The 17,163-nt window shown below is 50.5% G+C and overlaps 1 protein-coding gene across 3 annotated transcripts; it reads left to right on the top strand.

Annotated features, from left to right (window-relative positions):
- Positions 1-4,779: 4,779 nt before the first annotated feature.
- CFAP298 (cilia and flagella associated protein 298) lies at positions 4,780-17,036 on the top strand. 3 transcript variants are annotated; one of them, XM_047876172.1, is made up of 7 exons: positions 5,048-5,448; positions 7,230-7,397; positions 9,344-9,411; positions 14,518-14,676; positions 15,529-15,660; positions 16,323-16,418; positions 16,722-17,036. In XM_047876172.1, exons 1-7 carry the CDS (start codon positions 5,310-5,312, stop codon positions 16,830-16,832), a joined length of 873 nt encoding a protein of 290 aa, XP_047732128.1. In that variant the 5' UTR covers positions 5,048-5,309; the 3' UTR covers positions 16,833-17,036. The 3 variants fall into 3 exon arrangements, with proteins under 3 accessions (XP_047732129.1, XP_047732128.1, XP_047732130.1); XM_047876173.1 differs by lacking the exon at positions 15,529-15,660 and having other exon boundaries at positions 4,780-5,448; XM_047876174.1 differs by lacking the exons at positions 5,048-5,448; positions 9,344-9,411 and having other exon boundaries at positions 7,320-7,397.
- The last annotated feature ends 127 nt before the right edge of the window (positions 17,037-17,163 follow it).

Below are 17,163 nucleotides of genomic sequence, written 5' to 3'. Positions count from 1 at the left end.
CATGTTGACTACTTTGCTCAAGAGGGAAGAACTTTTCTCAGCCATTTTCCTTGAACTTTACATATGCAAGTGTAATGACATTTGGGGATCAGCTGTCGAATCAGGTGTTTTTTTAAGTTTATTTATTTTGAGGAGAGAGAGAGAGCACATGAGCGGGAGAGGGTCAGAGAGAGGGAGAGAGAGAATCCCAGGCACATTCCACACTGCCACCGCAGAGCCCAACACAGGGCTCAAAGCCACGAATCGTAAGATCATGACGTGAGCCCAAGTCAAGAGCGGGACACTTGGCCGACTGAACCACCCACGTGCCTCCCAGATCAGGTATTTTAAATTTTTTTTTTCAACATTTATTTTATTTTTGGGACAGAGAGAGACAGAGCATGAACGGGGGAGGGGCAGAGAGAGAGGGAGACACAGAATCGGAAACAGGCTCCAGGCTCCGAGCCATCAGCCCAGAGCCCGACGCGGGGCTCGAACTCACGGACCGCGAGATCGTGACCTGGCCGAAGTCGGACGCTTCACCGACTGCGCCACCCAGGCGCCCCAAGATCAGGTATTTTAATTCAAGACTTCATTTCATCCATTTTACTTCTCTATATAATAATCTAAAAGTAAGACAATCTTGTAAGACGACAAATCATCATTAAGAAGAGAGGCCCTCATTCAAAGTCTTACTGGCCTGAAAATAATGCCTGAAGCATGAATGATGCGGGTAGAAGGGAAATAGGCACAAGGACAGCCAGACACAGGAGACTGACTAAAAAGACCCAAGTTCAAGGCCAAGGCTAGTAGTTCCTTCCAGTATTGCCTTTTTTCAGTCCTGTATGATTGCTATTCAGAACAGTAACGTTGATTCTTAAATCATTGAATCATGTTCAATATAATTTTAGATACAGAAGACATGTAGAAGTTATAGATACAGAATAATAGGCTTTAAAAGAAACTTTTGATTTTATGATTGAGATACATATGCAGTTGCTAAGAAATAATACAGAGAGATCCCAGGTACCCTTTACCCAGTTTCTCACCCCCGCCCCAGTGGTAACATTTTACAAATTATAGTATAATACTACAACCAGGACATTAGCATTGATGCAAAACACTTCCCGTCACCACCAGGATCCTTCATGTTGCCCTTTTCCTGCTGTCGTCCCATCCTAACTCCCCTGCCTTGTCCCTAGCTCCTGGAAACCACTATTCTCCAGTTCTATAATTTTGCCACCTCAAGAGTGTTTTTATATATGTGTATATGTGTGTGTGTGTGTGTGTGTGTGTGTGTGTGTGTATATATATATATATATATATATATATATATATATATAAATTCCATATATATATGGAATCATACGGTATGTGACCTTTTGGGATTGACTTTTTTACTCTGCATAATTACCTGGAGATTCATCAAGACTGCAGATGTCTTTTTTATTGTCAAGTGGTATTTCATGGTGTGGATGTTAACACAGCTGGTTTGGGCATTCACCCACCCACCCACTGAAGGACATCTGGGTTGGGGCTATTATAGACAAAGCTGCTATGAACATTCCCATACAGGTTTTTTCTATTTCTTTTTAATTTTGCTTTTTAATGTTTATTGTTTTTGAAGGAGAGAGAGACAAAGCGTGAGCGGCGGAGGGGCAGGGAGAGAGAGGGAGACAGAATCCAAAGCAGGCTCCAGGCTCCAAGCCATCAGCACAGAGACTGACGTGGGGCTCGAACCCATGGACTGCGAGATCATGGCCTGAGCTGAAGTCGGAGGCTTAACCGACTGAGCCACTTAGGCGCCCCCCCCGTACAGGTTTTCTTGTGAACATAAGTTTTCATTTATCTGGGAAAATGCCCAGGAGTGCAATTGCTGGACCACAGGGTAGGTGATGCTTGGATCTTTAAAAAACCGCCAAACTGTCTTCCAGAATGGACCATTTTACATTCCCATCAGCAATGTATGAGTGATCGGCTTCTCTGCATCCTTGCTTGCATTTGCTGTTGTCACTACTTTTTCTTTTAGCCATTTTAGTAGAGGATATATCATTGTGGCTTTATTTCCTTAATAGCTAACCAGAGTGAACACCTCTTCATGGTGAGCATGCCATCTAATATCTTCTTTGGTAAAATATGTGCCTTTTGCCTATTTTCTAAATGGATTGTGTTGTTTTTTACTGTTATTTTAATGTTTGGTTATTTTGAGAGAGAGAGAGAGAGAGAGTGTATGCAGGGGAGGGGCAAAGAGGGGGAGAGAGAGAATCCCAAGCAGGCTCTGCTGTTAGCACAGAGCCCAATGCGGTGCTCGATCTCACTGACCGTGAGAATATGACCTGAGTCTGAATGAAGAGTCAGGCACTTAACCGACTGAGCCACCCAGGCGCCCCTACTGTTGTGTTTTGAGGGTTCTTTGTCTTTTCTGTATACTCGCACTTTGTTGGATGCGTGGTTTGCCAATATTTCTCCCCGTCTATAACGTATCTTTTATCCTCTTTACGAGTAGCCAGATCCTGAGCTCTGCAAGTCCACAAACTAACTACAGTCATGGTGACGGACAAAGGACAACCAAACTCACACACAGGAAAACTGATATATAAAATTTCAAAATCCCTGTTTATTAATTTTAGGAAAATAAGTCTGAGTACATCAAGAGTTAGTGAACATATAGCAGGATGCGGACTCATACGCTGGTGTTGACAGAGTATCGATTCTGGAGAGCAATTTAACCATGCCCAGAAAAATCCATATGCTCTATCCCAAGAAATCTGACTTGTAGAGAAATTCTAGTGCACGTGGAACAGGGCGGGCAATGTTCGTAATGGTAAAAACTAGAAATACACTAATCGTCATCGGGAATGGAGTGACAGATTTAGACAGTAGACCACTGTGTAAGTTAGAAAACAATATAATATGACATTTCTATAAAAGTTAAAACACGAAAACTATCCTCTATTCTTTAGGGAGACATATACATATGTGTTGATGGTATAACAACAGCATAAATTCAGCATAGTAGTTACCTTTGGAGAAGGGGAAGAAGAGAACGGAATCAGAGAGGGCTGTGTGGGAACTTTAAATGTATCTCTAATGTTGTTAGGGCCTTAAAAAAAAAAAAAAGGTTTTTTTCAGTAGACTAAAAATCTGTTCTTTTCCTCCCTCGCTGCCTGATATCTAACAGCCAAAACGAATGACCTATTTATTATCTAGACCACAGCATTCATCCCTAATGCATCGCTTCATTAGGTACAAATGGTCATAAGATGCCCTTCACCCTAGAAAGGCAACAGCGCCTAAAATATTCAGAGAAAAGTAGCCACACTGCTCAAGAGCACACACATACCACCTTTTGTCTTCAAATTCAGTAACCCGCTCGAGTCGTGCCAAGACAAGAGAGAGTCTTTGGTACGATTTAGGATTACCGAAACCACACTGAGAAAAAGCTACGCGCAAATTTGTAAGACATGGCCTGTATGAGGAAAAAAACAAAAAAAGACTAAAAGAGGACACTGAAAGGAATGTTTCAGTGCTGACAAAGATTAGTGCTGACAAAGATTAAAGATACTGCAAGCGCTTGGAATATGGAGTGACTACCAAGTGAGGAATGAACTACATACTTTCTACCAAATGATTCCTACCAAATAATAAACTACTGGGCAATATCAGTGCTGACAAAGATTAAAGATACTGCAAGCGCTTGGAATATGGAGTGACTACCAAGTGAGGAATGAACTACATACTTTCTACCAAATGATTCCTACCAAATAATAAACTACATATAAACGAAACGGGATGGCCAGCACATGAGTTTTCCACGCTTTGTTAATTTTGAAACTTACACCCAGAAACCCTGTAATATAGGAGTTTGCGCATAAATGGTTCTCACCACCTAGAAAGCAAGACACTTTCAACCAAGTTGTAAGCTTGGTTGGCTTAGGGGTGCAGAATCAGATTCAGGAGAAACAGGGGGATGGCCTTATGGCCAGCACTCAGGAGCTCAGAGAACACAGTAGGTCCCCTTCTCCCTCTGAGAACAGAGACATTTACCATTCTGCCCAGTACTGCATGTTCCAATACTAGAGGTGAAAACACATCCGCTCGCTGGGCTCCATACCCTGTCTAGGACCAGTCTAACAGTCTTCATATGAGACCCCGAATTGGTTTTTGGCATTTCCAAGCCCATAGTCACACACTATCCACTCTGCCCCGGAGACCCCAGGGACGAAGTTCCAATGGGGAGAGCCAAAGTTTCAGGAATACAAAGTAGCAGGTGCTTGCAATATTCAGATCGGGCAATGGCCTTTCGAAGGAGATAACGAGGGTTGAAGCCTTGCACTATCGTACGTAGCTTTGGTGGCACCTTGTTATCAAGGACTAAGTGCAAATGTCACCCAATTTGGTTTTCTTTATGCTTCTATCTGAATCTGCCTTGTCCCTTATATTTTGTTTTCTCTTTCTCACTTCCACTGGGATATAAACTCCCTGACAGCAGTGACCCACGCCTGGAAGAAATAGCGCCTGTTCATTAAGAATTTTTCGGGCGGTGGCTGGCTGGATAGTTTGGGCACGGTCGCTCCGGCAGCAGCCGCTAGAGCCACCCTAGACAGGCGAATCCGAATTAGCCCTCACAGAGGAGGACGCACACTTTTTCCCGCCCCTCGGTGCTCACACCCCGCGCCCCGCGCGAACCACTCCGCCCCCCGCCGCGAACATCTCCAGACCGGAAACAGCGGGAAGCACTTCCGGAAGTGGTGAGTGACAGCGGCGGAAACGCCACTGGGACTTGTAGCGGCAGCGGGGACCCGCTTCAGGGCTCGGCGTCTGAGGGCGCCCACCACCGCACCCCTCCCTCCGCCCCACACATCTCTCTAGGTGGAACCTCGGGCCCGGGAGAGTGGACGGGGCGTTCCGCGCTCCCCGCCGATAGCTTGGGCTGTGTTGGGCGGTTGCCCCGACAACGGGCACTTCCGGGAACGGCGCAGGACGAATCCTGCCGGGCGGGGGCGGCGCTGGACGGCGGCCGTCTCGGACCGAGTGGATCGTTGCCCGGCAGCACCTGCTTCCGGGAGCTTCGGCCCCGCCCCCGCGCGCTGCGGCTTCTCCACCCTCGGCTTCTGACTGGCGCTGGCGGTCCCAGTGTTTCCTTGTTGCTCCTGGCAACAGGCACTTCCGGGAGTGAGGGCCTTCCCCCTCCCGGCCCCGCGGGCGCGCGAGCCCCGAGTTCCGGACTCCAAGCAGCGGTTAGGCGGCGGTCGCTCCTCGGCCTCGGGTTACGGCGGGCCGCGCATCCCGGGCCTCCTCGCCGCCTCGGCGGGGTCTCCGGGGCCGCCATGGTTCTGCTGCACGTGAAGCGGGGCGACGAGAGCCAGTTCCTGCTGCAGGCGCCGGGGAGCACGGAGCTGGAGGAGCTCACGGTGCAGGTGACCCGGGTCTACAACGCGCGGCTCAAGGTGCAGCGCGTCTGCTCAGGTGCGGCCCAGCGGCGCGGCGAGTCTGCGGCCGGGACCGTGGAGCCCGCGCCGGGGCGGGGAGAAACGGGCCATCCGGGATGGGGAAGTGGGGCGGGAGCCGCAAGACTTTCTCGGGCCGGCTGGGCGGAGAGGGTCAGGTTTGCGAAGATTTGCAAAGACGTGCGGCCGGCGGGCTCGAGAGGGGACAGTCCGCCGGGGTCCCGCGGAGAGCGGAGTGACGCCGGCACCCCGCGTGGGGACAAGGCCAAGTGCGCGCCGAAGCGCCGCGGGGCAGGGTGTGAAGTAGCCGGGGAGACGGGCTAACCCGGGGGAGCCGAAACACCCGGTCCGAGAGCAGGTGTAGTGGAAGGAAATCACTCTGTCGTGACGCCTGGAGTGGAGCGCCTCCCGGTGGGGGAGCACCTGACTTTGGGACGCCCCCACCTCCCGAGGGTGGGAAGAGCAACCTTGGCGTCCCTTGCCCTTCTCCAGGAAACACAAGCCTGTGTCTCATATTACAACGTTTGGTCACTCCTGTCGAACGCTCTAGAGCAGCGCTGTCTGGCGACTTTCCGCCTCGAGTGAGGTGCTCCCGATTTGTGCTCCCATGGTGATACTCCAGATGTGGTCTAGTGTTTCTGTAATACGTGATTTTTGTGCCATGGAGAACTCCTTAAGGGTTATGGTTTCTGCCTTTATGGCGCATACATATAGTTTCTTAGAAAATTTACTGATTCCAAAACCAGCTCAGTATTAAATGTTTTCCTTTTTTATTTAAAACATTTGGGGAGAAAAGTGACTCCAACTTCTTTTTCTATAAAATTATCAATTGAAAATGTGCTGCTAAATACTACGAGTCGTGCTAGTGGCTCACTCATTTATTCTGTAGCTCCCATTGTCCACTGTGATTCAGGCAGGCCCCAGGGCTCTGCCTGCCAGAGACCAGCCCCTGGCCCCCAGATGCTTAGTGTCTGGTAAGGAGAGAGACAATAAAGACCCCATTAAGTTACACCATTTGTTTTGTAGTGTTGTATTATTACAAGCCATCTGGTGTCTTCCTACAGTGCTATGGAAACTCGGAGGGAGGGAGGGAGGGAGGGAGGAAGGAAGGAAGGGCAAGCGATTTTGCAAGGTTAAAGTGTGGGTTAGTTTTGGGGTGGATATATATGGGATTGGAAAAATACAAAGCCACACTTTTGCATAGTGAACATGATACCAGAACACCAAAGTCTAGTCCCATCTCTGCCGCTTTGGAAGGGTGTGAATTGCCTGAAATCCTCTCCACTGACCAGATTTACACAAATTATTTAGAAAGTATGTCTCGAAAGTTGCAAGCCTCAGGTGACAGGGCTGTAAATGAGGGAAGACCAGGATGTGGAGGATTCTCTTGCCTGCCTCACAAGGCGAAATGCAATAATCTACGTGAACATGCTCGGAAATTGTAACGCCCTTGGTGGATATGTATTCAGACCGTCAGTGAATTTTAACTTGTGCCCCCTGAGTCCCAGAAGGTACAGCCCAGCAGAAGATTCACGCATAGAGCCTGCAGCCCCTGCTGCCCGCGACCACGGTGAGCTCCTAAACTCAGTGCCACTGCTGACCTAGGACAAAAGGGCGACCGTGTGTCAAAGGCCAAGGACAGGCCTGGCCCAAACCAAGTGGTATCTAAGCATTTGCTAAATAAAATCGGGAGCCGCTGGGCAAGACCCCTGACCCCCAGGGAGCCTACATTTCACTGAGGTGTAAGGTGTTGTGATTATAATTGTGATGCATATTGTGTAACTTTCTCTTATTTTTAAGAAATGGAAGAATTGGCAGAACATGGCATATTTCTCCCTCCTAATATGCAAGGACTGACTGATGACCAGATTGAAGAATTGAAATTAAGGGATGAATGGGGTGAAAAGTGTGTACCCAGTGGGGGCTCGGTATTTAAAAAGGATGACATCGGCCGAAGGAATGGGCAAGGTAATCCAGCCTGTGTCTTCTGTGTGCACGCGCGAGCATAGCAGGAAGTATGCAGGTGGCAATTTCACGTGAAAACACGGACCTCGGGGGGCACCTGGGTGGCTCAGTTGGTTAAGCGTCCAACTTCGGCTCAGGTCATGATCTCATGGTTCATGGGTTCGAGCCCCGTGTCAGCTTTGTGCTGACAGCTCAGAGCCTGGAGCCTGCTTCAGATTCTGTGTCTCCCTCTCTCTCTGCCCCGCTCCTGCTCATGCTCTGTCTCTCTCTCTCTCTCTAATAAAATAAACATTAAAAAAAAAAAAAACACAGACCTCAGTTTTCTGTACAAACATACGAAATACTGCACCGTGTAACCGACTCCCGTGGTACCGTGCAAATGCAGAATGAATCGGGTAGGTCGAGGAAGCATCTGTCTTCTTGCTCTTTCTTTACTAAGGTGCTGCGAGCTTTTACATCAGATGAACCACCTGAAGCTGCCATTTTTGTAGGTAACAAATGGTGAAAATTGAATATGGTTCGACCGAATAGTTTTGGGGGGCAATCATTGACAACGTATTGAGGGTTCTGTTCTGTTACAGTTTGCGGCTACTAGGGTTTGGCTAGAGATTCTGCGTGAACAGAGGCGATGGGTGTCGGCACATGGTCTCCACTTGAATCGAGGGCACGGCCCTCTGTGGTGTAAAACGTCTTAGTCCATGTCAGCATTCTGAAATCATTCCCCCTTTAGTGTGCGGTTGATCGTATGGAATTTCAAGGAAAAAAGATGGGAGTCCATTTTGATGGCTTATCCCTTTTAACCTGATTAAAAGGCCCCGTTTAAAAGACCGTAATTGATCGTTTAACAAACACCTAAGCACCTACGCGTCTACTGTGCTAGAACACTGTGAGGAGCAAAAGAAATACAAAAGTGTCCCTACAAGGACTTGACAGGCTCAAAAAATATTTTTGTAAAAAAAATAGTGAAGATGATAGGAATTTTTAGTGTTATTTCGGGTGGGTTTTAGCCTGGAAAATGATTGGCTGTCTTCCACAGATTTTCATAATGTAAACTCATTGTCAATTTGGAGAGATGTGTTTGCTTTTTTTTTTTTTTTTTTAATGCTTATTTACTTAGAGAAAGCGTTAAGCAGGGGGAGGAGCAGAGAGAAGGAGAGAGAGAATCCTGAGCAGGATCCGTGCTGTCAGCACAGAGCCTGAATTGGGGCTCGATCCCACGACCCTGGGATCATGACCTGAGCCGAAATCAAGAGTCAGACGCTTAACCGGCTGAGCCACCCAGACGTCCCAAGATATTTGTGCTTTTTAGAAGGAATTGCATCACTGAAAGAAAATAATAGTATGTCCTGAGAACCAGTTAATGGTTCATTACTCACCTTTAAACCCATATTATCTTAAATTAACCATTTCTATTCTAACACAACTTTATGTTTCTAGTGTTTTCAGTGTCTTAATTCATACTTTTATTTATTAAGAAGTTGAAGCTCTGTGGGGCTCCTGGGTGGCTCAGTCGGTTAAGCCTCCGACTTCGGCTCAGGTCATGATCTTATGGGTCGTGAGTTCCAGCCCCACGTTAGCCCCTCTGCTAACAGCGCAGAGCCCGCTTCCAATCCTGTCTCCCTCTCTCTCTGCCTCTCCGTCGCTTGCACACAATCTTTCTCTCTCTCACTCAAAAATAAAGAAACTTAAAATAAATAAATAAATAAAGCAAAGCTTTGAGAGCCTTCCCAGCTTCTCGCAGCCAGCTTCCCTGTGTCCCTCACCTGAATTCCACGAGTGTCCTCCTCTCAGGTCCTTGCTCCCTGACTTGGCCAGGAGGCAGTAGGACATCTAAAGGTTTTGGGGGTTTGTTTGTTTTGGTTTTGTTCGTTAGTTTTTCCCTCTCCCCTCCCCAAGAAGACCTTTAAAGATAGCTGTTTCTCTCCCTCTTCCCGGTTCTATTTCCGCAGCTCCAAATGAAAAGATGAAGGAAGTGTTAAAGAAGACTATAGAAGAGGCCAGAGCAATCATATCGAAGGTTAGCTTTTTTAAATGAAGCCCTAAGGCCTGTCATTTGAAATACAGACTCCACTTACTGCAGAGTGGAGTTATCTGCGGCCCAGCCTGTTCTTTTTCTAGCCTTCCCGGGGCAAGGCAAGGACCAGCCTGTTCGGGTGTGGGTGGTCGCTTTTCCTTTTCATATTGGTGACAGCTGTCCTGAATCCTCCCGGTCTCCCGGGTCAGGCAGAAAGGGTGCCTGGCCTGCGCGAGTACGACGTGGACTTGTGGGACACTGTGTAGTGCGTGTGGCACAACCACGAGGTGATGGGTACGTGATGTGGGGAGAACTTGAGAAAGTGAAACGTAAACATCGTGACCCTGTAAGAGCTCCGTGGATATTTGATTGCCGGAGTTCGTGCCGCTACGAATTACTTTTTTGCGATGGTTACTAGTACTTACGCAGAAGCTGTTTCATAGAAGGAGAAGCAGAGGTCATACCTGACAGTGCAGGTAATGTGACCCTGGAGGAAAAGAATATTAGGATGTTTGAATAATTGTTTTGTCTGTCAGTTGCTTTATTTATGTGTTGGCCCTGGGCGTTGCTACCCCCCGCCCTCCATTCCAGCCTTCTCAGTGGGTAACTTTTTTTTTTTTCTTTTCCTACTGATCACTGGGCAAAATCACTTTTTTTTTTTAATTTCTTTTTCAATGTTTATTGATTTTTTAGAGAGAGAGAGAGAGGGAGACACAGAATCTGCAGTAGGCTCCAGGCTCTGAGCTGTCAGCACAGGGCCTGATGCAGGGCTCAAACTCACGGACTGAGATCATGACCTGAGCCGGAAGTTAGAAGCTTAACTGACTTTAGGGGCGCCTGGGTGGCTCCCGGTTGAACGTCTGACTTCGGCTCAGGTCATGATCTCACGGTTCATGAGTTTAAGCCCCACATCGGGCTCTGTGCTGGAGCCTGCTTCAAATTCTGTGTCTCCCTCTCTGTCTGCCCCTCCCCTGCTCATGCTCTGTCTCTCTCTGTCTCAAAAATAAATAAAGAAAAACAAAAAACAAAAAAAAAGCTTAACCGACTGAGCCACCCAGGCATCCCTGGGCAAAATTACTTCTTTTTACATTTTTTTTTTTTAAGTTTATGCATTTTTCAGAGACAGAGCGTGAGTGGGGAAGGGGCAGAGAGAGCGGGAGACACAGAATCCGAAACAGGCTCCAGGCTCTGAGCTGTCAGCCAGAGCCCGACACGGGGCCCAAACCCATGGATGGGGAGATCATGACCTGACCTGACCTGATCCTGACCGACTGAGCCACCCAGGCGCCCCATGGGCAAAATTACTTCTAAACCAACATGTCCTTAATTCTTCAAGCTCTTAACTAATCCTTTAAATGCTTCAGGAATGACTGCTCTTCAGTGCCTATTAACTTAGCAAAAGCTCTCTCAAGTCCGACAAGGAAGGCTTTGGTTCAGCCCAGTGTTTGCAAAATGCCTTTTTTTTTTTTTTTTCAACGTTTATTTATTTTTGGGACAGAGAGAGACAGAGCATGAACGGGGGAGGGGCAGAGAGAGAGGGAGACACAGAATCGGAAACAGGCTCCAGGCTCCGAGCCATCAGCCCAGAGCCCGACGCGGGGCTCGAACTCACGGACCGCGAGATCGTGAGCTGGCTGAAGTCGGACGCTTAACCGACTGCGCCACCCAGGCGCCCCTGCAAAATGCCTTTGATCCTAGAACCTTTTTTTTTTTTTTTTTTTACAGTATTGATCGTAACTGTTAACACCTGATCAAACTAGCACGTGTCAGGGAGTGTTCAGAAAATCGTGGCCTGGACACTGCTCTGCACCCTTCACTCCCCTCACTGTCTGCTGTGGAAATCCTTTCCGGTCTCTTTGCTCGTGGATCTTCTTACGTGGTTGTCTCCGAATTTACAGGGAGGCTTCTCGGGCTCCAGTCCTTTGCTGCAGTGATTTGCCCAAAGTGGCAGGGCACCCGAGTGGCCGGCCTGACTTCTCGCCCGGGGCCCTTTCCACGCCGCCTCCAGAAATGCAGTGCACGTCACCGTCCCCTCTCCAGAGCTGGCCACGGTGGGGACAGTTAGCACTGTGGGGCAAGCAGGAGAAGGTTCGAGTCCTGTGGCCGGAGGTTCATCATGGGGAGAGTGAGAGATGGTGGACCATCCAGACGCGGTGGCTCCTCGGGAACGAGACCACTGTCTCTGTGGCCCCTTTTCCTGAGCTGTCCCTCTGCTGAGAGCAGGAGACCAGGTCATTGGGGCGTCTGCTGCCCTGAAGCTGCACCGGCATTGCTCTGTCACCCTGCCGTGTTACCTGGCCAGGGATCACTGCCCGTGGCATTTCGTGGAGCTTGTACAGAAAATGACTCACTCGCGCTGAGTTAATGTTGGTGGCGGTGGGCGACGTTTTCTGAGCAGAAAGACTTCCCTCACTTGACCCCGTATCTGGGAGCTCTGCACACCCATCCTCTGGCATAAGCCTCTGATGGGAAGACCTGATATGTTTTCTGGGGATCTGTGACTCCGAAACAATCTCGTGAGCCACCTGCGAGCAAGCAAGGCAGGAATATCCCCTCTGTTTCACAGATGAGAACAGAGCTTTAGAGAGTTCGGATCTGGGCCCCCAGGGCACGGTCCACCTTCCTCCTCCAGGCCACACATCCGCCCTGCCCCCCTCAACCCCCTCTGGGACCTAGGCGTCCCTGCCACAGAACTCCTGCGGTCACTCCTCCTCCTGTCTTACTAGTCCGCCACTCGGTCAGATTAGAGCACCGTCACCCAGAATGGCCCCCTTTAGCGCAGGACCTCCCGTGCCCCTTCCCCATCCCTGAGCCCCTGCCCGGCCACGCCGCCCCACTAACGCTGCTTCCCTAACCCATCCTCGCTCAGCTGGGCCCCAGTCGGCTGGCCGTGGGCAGCAGGCCCCGGGCTCTGAGGCTCCAAATGGCCTGCGTCCTGCCCTGCCTGCCTCCTTCCTTCCGGCGTGGCACAGCGGTCAAGGCTGTCTTGGCAGGAGCCCTCAGTTCTCTGTCCCTCCTGCAAGGTCCTCTTCTCATCCCTCCCTGGAGATTCTAATCTGTGTCTAATCCCCCCCTGCCCCAGGCTCTCCCCCATTTCTGCTGCTGCCCCCACTGTTGCTTGCCCGGAAACCCAGGATGGGGGTGATGTTTTCAGTGCCTCCTGTTCTGTGGGCTACGTCTATGCTGTTAATGCACTCAGGCCTCTTTCCTTCTCCAGAAATCAGTTCTCTGCGGCTTCACCCTCACACTGCCCTGTCCCTCCCAGCGAGCTTCCCGGAGCAGACGTACCGCCACATGCGTGGCCCGGAACCTCCTGGGTGTCTCAGGACCCGGCCTCTGTTTCCTTCCCCCACAGAGACGGTCATCTCAGGGCCACCCCTTCGCTTTGCAGGTCGGAGGCTTTTCTGTCTGACTCTGCCCTCTGAGCACGTTGAGGACCCTCCTGTCCTCCTGTCCCCTCCCAGCTCCCTGAGTGCCCTTTCTCTTGCCTCTCACCACGTTGAGTGTTTATCGAAGCTCTTTCTCCTGGGTCCTCTTCTCTCTCCTTGCCCCTCCCCCCAGTGTTTTACCTTCTCCTCCTCCAAATGCACAGTCTGCCTCCGCAGGGAACTCCAATCTGTCTCCTCCCCCTGATGCCTTCCTTCACCTGCACCTGGTTCCTAGACACTTCTTCCTGAAAGCCCTCGAGGAAGCTCAGGTTTCCTAGAGCCGAGAGTTCGATTCCTCGCTCCTCCCTGTGCTCTGGACCCAAGGAGAAGCACTTCCCGCACACTTGCCACTTGGTGTTGGCAGAGCCACCGGTGCCTCGATGACACAGGCTGTTGTCCCCCCCCCCCCCCCCAACCCCCGGGAGCCTTACCTCGGGTCCTGTACCATCTGTCCCACGATGGCGACTACCCAGCACCTTCCGTTGCCACAGCCACCGCTTTATTGAAGGCGCCCTGGTAGCCTTTTGGTGCCTTGCAGATACCGACCGGGAGGCCTGGGTTCAGATTTGACACTAACTACGCAGTGTTGCTGCAGACCCCTCAAGTGAAAGGGCAAGGTCCCCGGCAAGAGCCCACACCTTCAGACGCCAGGCAACCCACGGCGCTTCTGTCCCGGCTGTAAATGTGGAGGTTCCCACAACCCCCCGCCTGGTTCACCAGTTCACAGAACACACTGCAAGCGCTGTACTTACGACTCAACTCGGCGCCGAGTGGAAGAGATGTAGGGCGAGGTCTGGGGTGCGGGGTGCAGAGCCTGTGGGCGCTCTCCTGGGATTCCCGGCACCTGCCTTCGAATAGCAGTGTGTTCTCCGCCCCGGAAACTCCTCCGGGCTCCGATGCCCAGGATTTTTATCGGGGTTTCTATACGTGGGCATGAGTAATAAAATCCTGGGCCACGGGACTCCTCTCCAGCTCCCCTCCCTTTTCTCCCCACCCCCCCACCCCCCCGCCAGGATGGTGATGGGGGTTGGGTCTGAAAGTTTCAACCCTCTAATCTCTGCTCCCTTTCCCTGAAATGAGGTCCCACATGGGTCACCTCATTAGCATAAACTCTGGTGTGGTCCAAAGGGGCTCGTTATGAGTAACAGACATTCTTGCCACTCAGGAAATTGCTGGGCATTTCCCTGCTCTCCCCCAGCCGGGAGCCGCCTTCACCCACCACAAGGTTAGGCTCCTGCACCGTCCCTCCTGCCCGGGAGAGACGTCGCCACCTGTCCTCCCCAGCACGAGCCCCAACGTCCCCAACCCCCTTGGGCACTGGTGCACTGGCTGCACTTACCTGCTGCTCTTTGCTTCTCCTGGTCCTGTTGCTCACCTGCCTGCTCCACCTTCCCCCCACCGTGGCGTGGCATGGCCCGATCCCCTTGGTCTGCGCTGCTGAGCGTCCTCCGCACTTGACTGCCCTCGTCGGCCCCGCTCGTAGTCTGCTTGGTGGTCTAGGCCATGGCGGGCGCAGCAGAAGCCCCGCGAGGATGTTGGTGGCTTCGGTAGCAATCCCCATTGGAGTCCTTTGTGTCCTGTGGCAGTCGTCTCTGCAGGAGGCTGGTACAAGAACCTGATCAGTACTTACTGAATCGGTCAGTCCCATTGTACAGAATGATTCCTGTCCCTGTCCCTTCAGAAACAAGTGGAAGCCGGAGTGTGTGTTACCATGGAGATGGTGAAAGACGCCTTGGACCAGCTGCGAGGTGCAGTGATGATTGTCTATCCCATGGGCCTGCCGCCATACGATCCCATCCGGATGGAATTCGAAAATAAAGAAGACTTGTCTGGGACTCAGGTATGTGGCTCTCGGGCGTCCTGTGGGGTGGGTCACTGCAGAGTTGGGCCTCCTCTCCTGGGCGTCGTGTTTCGCTTCATACGCAGCCTTCCATCCTGCCGTGCTGTGCTTCCGAGCAGAGCCCTGGGTTTAGGGGAGACTCCGAAGGTAGTGCTCGCGGTTGAGGGCACACAGAGGGGCAGGAAGTTTGTGGGGCTGCCCAGTAGGAGTAACTGAAAACGTGCCCGTTCTCTTTGGCCACTGGGAAGCCAGAAACCTAACTCGTGCCTGTTTCTACCCAAAGTGCATTCATTGGTCCCTTTGCCTGGAATTTTGTGTTCTAGCCTCACCTTTTGCTTCATGTTATTTTCCTGCATTTACGTTCCATTTTCCTTTGTTTTTCTCATTTATCCTTTATCCCATTGGACAGTGCCTGTGGCTCTGAGCCATCTTAAATAGGCGGGCTGTGCAGAAGCAGACAAACAGCCCCATTGTGCCTAGATGTAAAAACCCAGCTGGATTCCAGTGTTCTTTCCTGGCAGTATCCTCAAAATCCATCCGAGAAGGACCTTGTATTGTAGATGAGGGTACACATGAGATAGGTGCTCCCCACCTCCCAGAGCAGGAGGGTGTACGAAGTCAGGGCAAGAGCTGGAGCTACCAGGAAAGGCATGAAAATGAGCAAGGGCTTTGGTTCGGTGGGGGTGGTGGTGCCGCCCGTGGGGAGAGGGGAGGTGGGGCAGGGCTGAGATGCCAGACCCTGCCCCACACTGGTGGAGGGGGACCAGCCAGGCTCCGTGCACCTGGGGGAGGATCACACGCGTGGGCCAGTGTCCGGAGGCACCTTAAAGCCAGTTCTGACCACGGCCCCAGGCAGGACTGAATGTTATTGAAGAATCAGAGGCCCAACTGTGGTGGGCGGCCAAGGAGCTCAGAAGAACAAAGAAGCTTTCAGACTATGTGGGCAAAAATGAGAAAACCAAAATTATCGTCAAGATTCAGCAAGTGAGTACTTTTGCTTTCACACGACACCACTTTCTGTTAACTGTTTTCCAACCAATAAAAAATTAGAGTAAATCTCACTTAGTCTCTTTGTTACAAATACTTTAATCCCGTTAGTGCAGGCTTAACGTAAAACAGCGAAAACTGGAAGACAGTATGGATTGCTTGACGACATCTGGAGTTTGTTTTAATGGGGGGGGGGGTACATAAGCCATGCTAATTTCAACCTTAGAAATAGAGCTACAAGTAACTAAAAGTGGTTCTCAAAATGGAAACTACAGCCTAGAGCACTGATTTCAAGTTTTCCAAGTACTGATACTCTGTAAACAAGGAGGATGTGCCAGAAGTCGTTACAGATCTAGATCGCGTAGAGCCGTATCCGTGCGAGGCTGCTTTGCCTAAATCATTTCTCCACGATTATCTCCATCCCTTCTCCACTGGACCCGCGGCGGCCGGTGGCATCGCCCGGCCTCTGGTCTCTGTCCACCATGAGGGCCCAGGGTTGAGGGGCTGCTGGAGACCAAGCCTCTCCTGATGATCAGAACAGATCCCCAGTTTATGTGTAGCAGTCGGCAAAGGCGGTTATAAAACATTCACTGTAACTTCCTGGGTGGCCCCTGTAAGAGTGCTGTAATCCACAGTCTGCTCTGCCCTTGTATTTGCAGAGGGGACAAGGGGCCCCAGCCCGAGAACCGATCATCAGCAGTGCGGAGCAGAAGCAGCTGATGCTGTATTATCACAGAAGACAGGAGGAGCTCAAGGTACCGGGCTGATAGGTTTTCAGAGCTGGCGCCACGGGCATTCACCCCTTCCTTACCCAAGTGCGCGGGGGGCTGCCGGGGGGGCCGTGAGTTCTGCAGGATGTAGGGAGGGGCGTTTCTAGAGCTCCCGCCTCTCCAGGGCCCCCGGGACCCTGCCAGGCATCCCACCTGCATTAGAGTATGGGAGCATCCTTTTGGGGAGACGGGAGTGGGAGTTTGGACGTGGGTTCTTTCTTCAGTCTGTTCATGTTGCAAAACACTTTCCTGAAATGCCTTCCTGTGTAAAACATAATTTATTTCCAGAAATTGGAAGAAAATGACGATGACTCCTGTTTAAATTCCCCATGGGCAGATAACACTGCTTTGAAAAGACATTTCCATGGGGTAAAAGACATCAAGTGGAGGCCAAGATGAAGTTCACCAGTTGGTGATGCTGCCATTAATACCGGCTCACCTTTCCTGTAGACAAAATAAAAACACATTTAAATAATAATAGGGCGCCCACAACCCTCTGAAAAATGTTGAATTTCTAGTTGTCCTAGTTTTTGTTTCCGTTTGAATGTGTCCGATAAAAATTATTTAAGGTTTTAGAATTTAATAAATATATCCTCAAAAGCATCAGCCTCAGTTATTTGTATTTCAAAACAACTATTTAGTGTCTTTGACTAAATACTAAATGTAATTACAGACACTTTTTGCTTCTGGATCTGTTTTATATTCTCACGACCGCTGCTGCCTTGGAAGA

Source organism: Prionailurus viverrinus, chromosome C2 (assembly GCF_022837055.1).
Source record: "Prionailurus viverrinus isolate Anna chromosome C2, UM_Priviv_1.0, whole genome shotgun sequence".
Taxonomy (NCBI): domain Eukaryota; kingdom Metazoa; phylum Chordata; class Mammalia; order Carnivora; family Felidae; genus Prionailurus; species Prionailurus viverrinus.
This window is presented reverse-complemented; position numbering and strand designations above follow the sequence as displayed.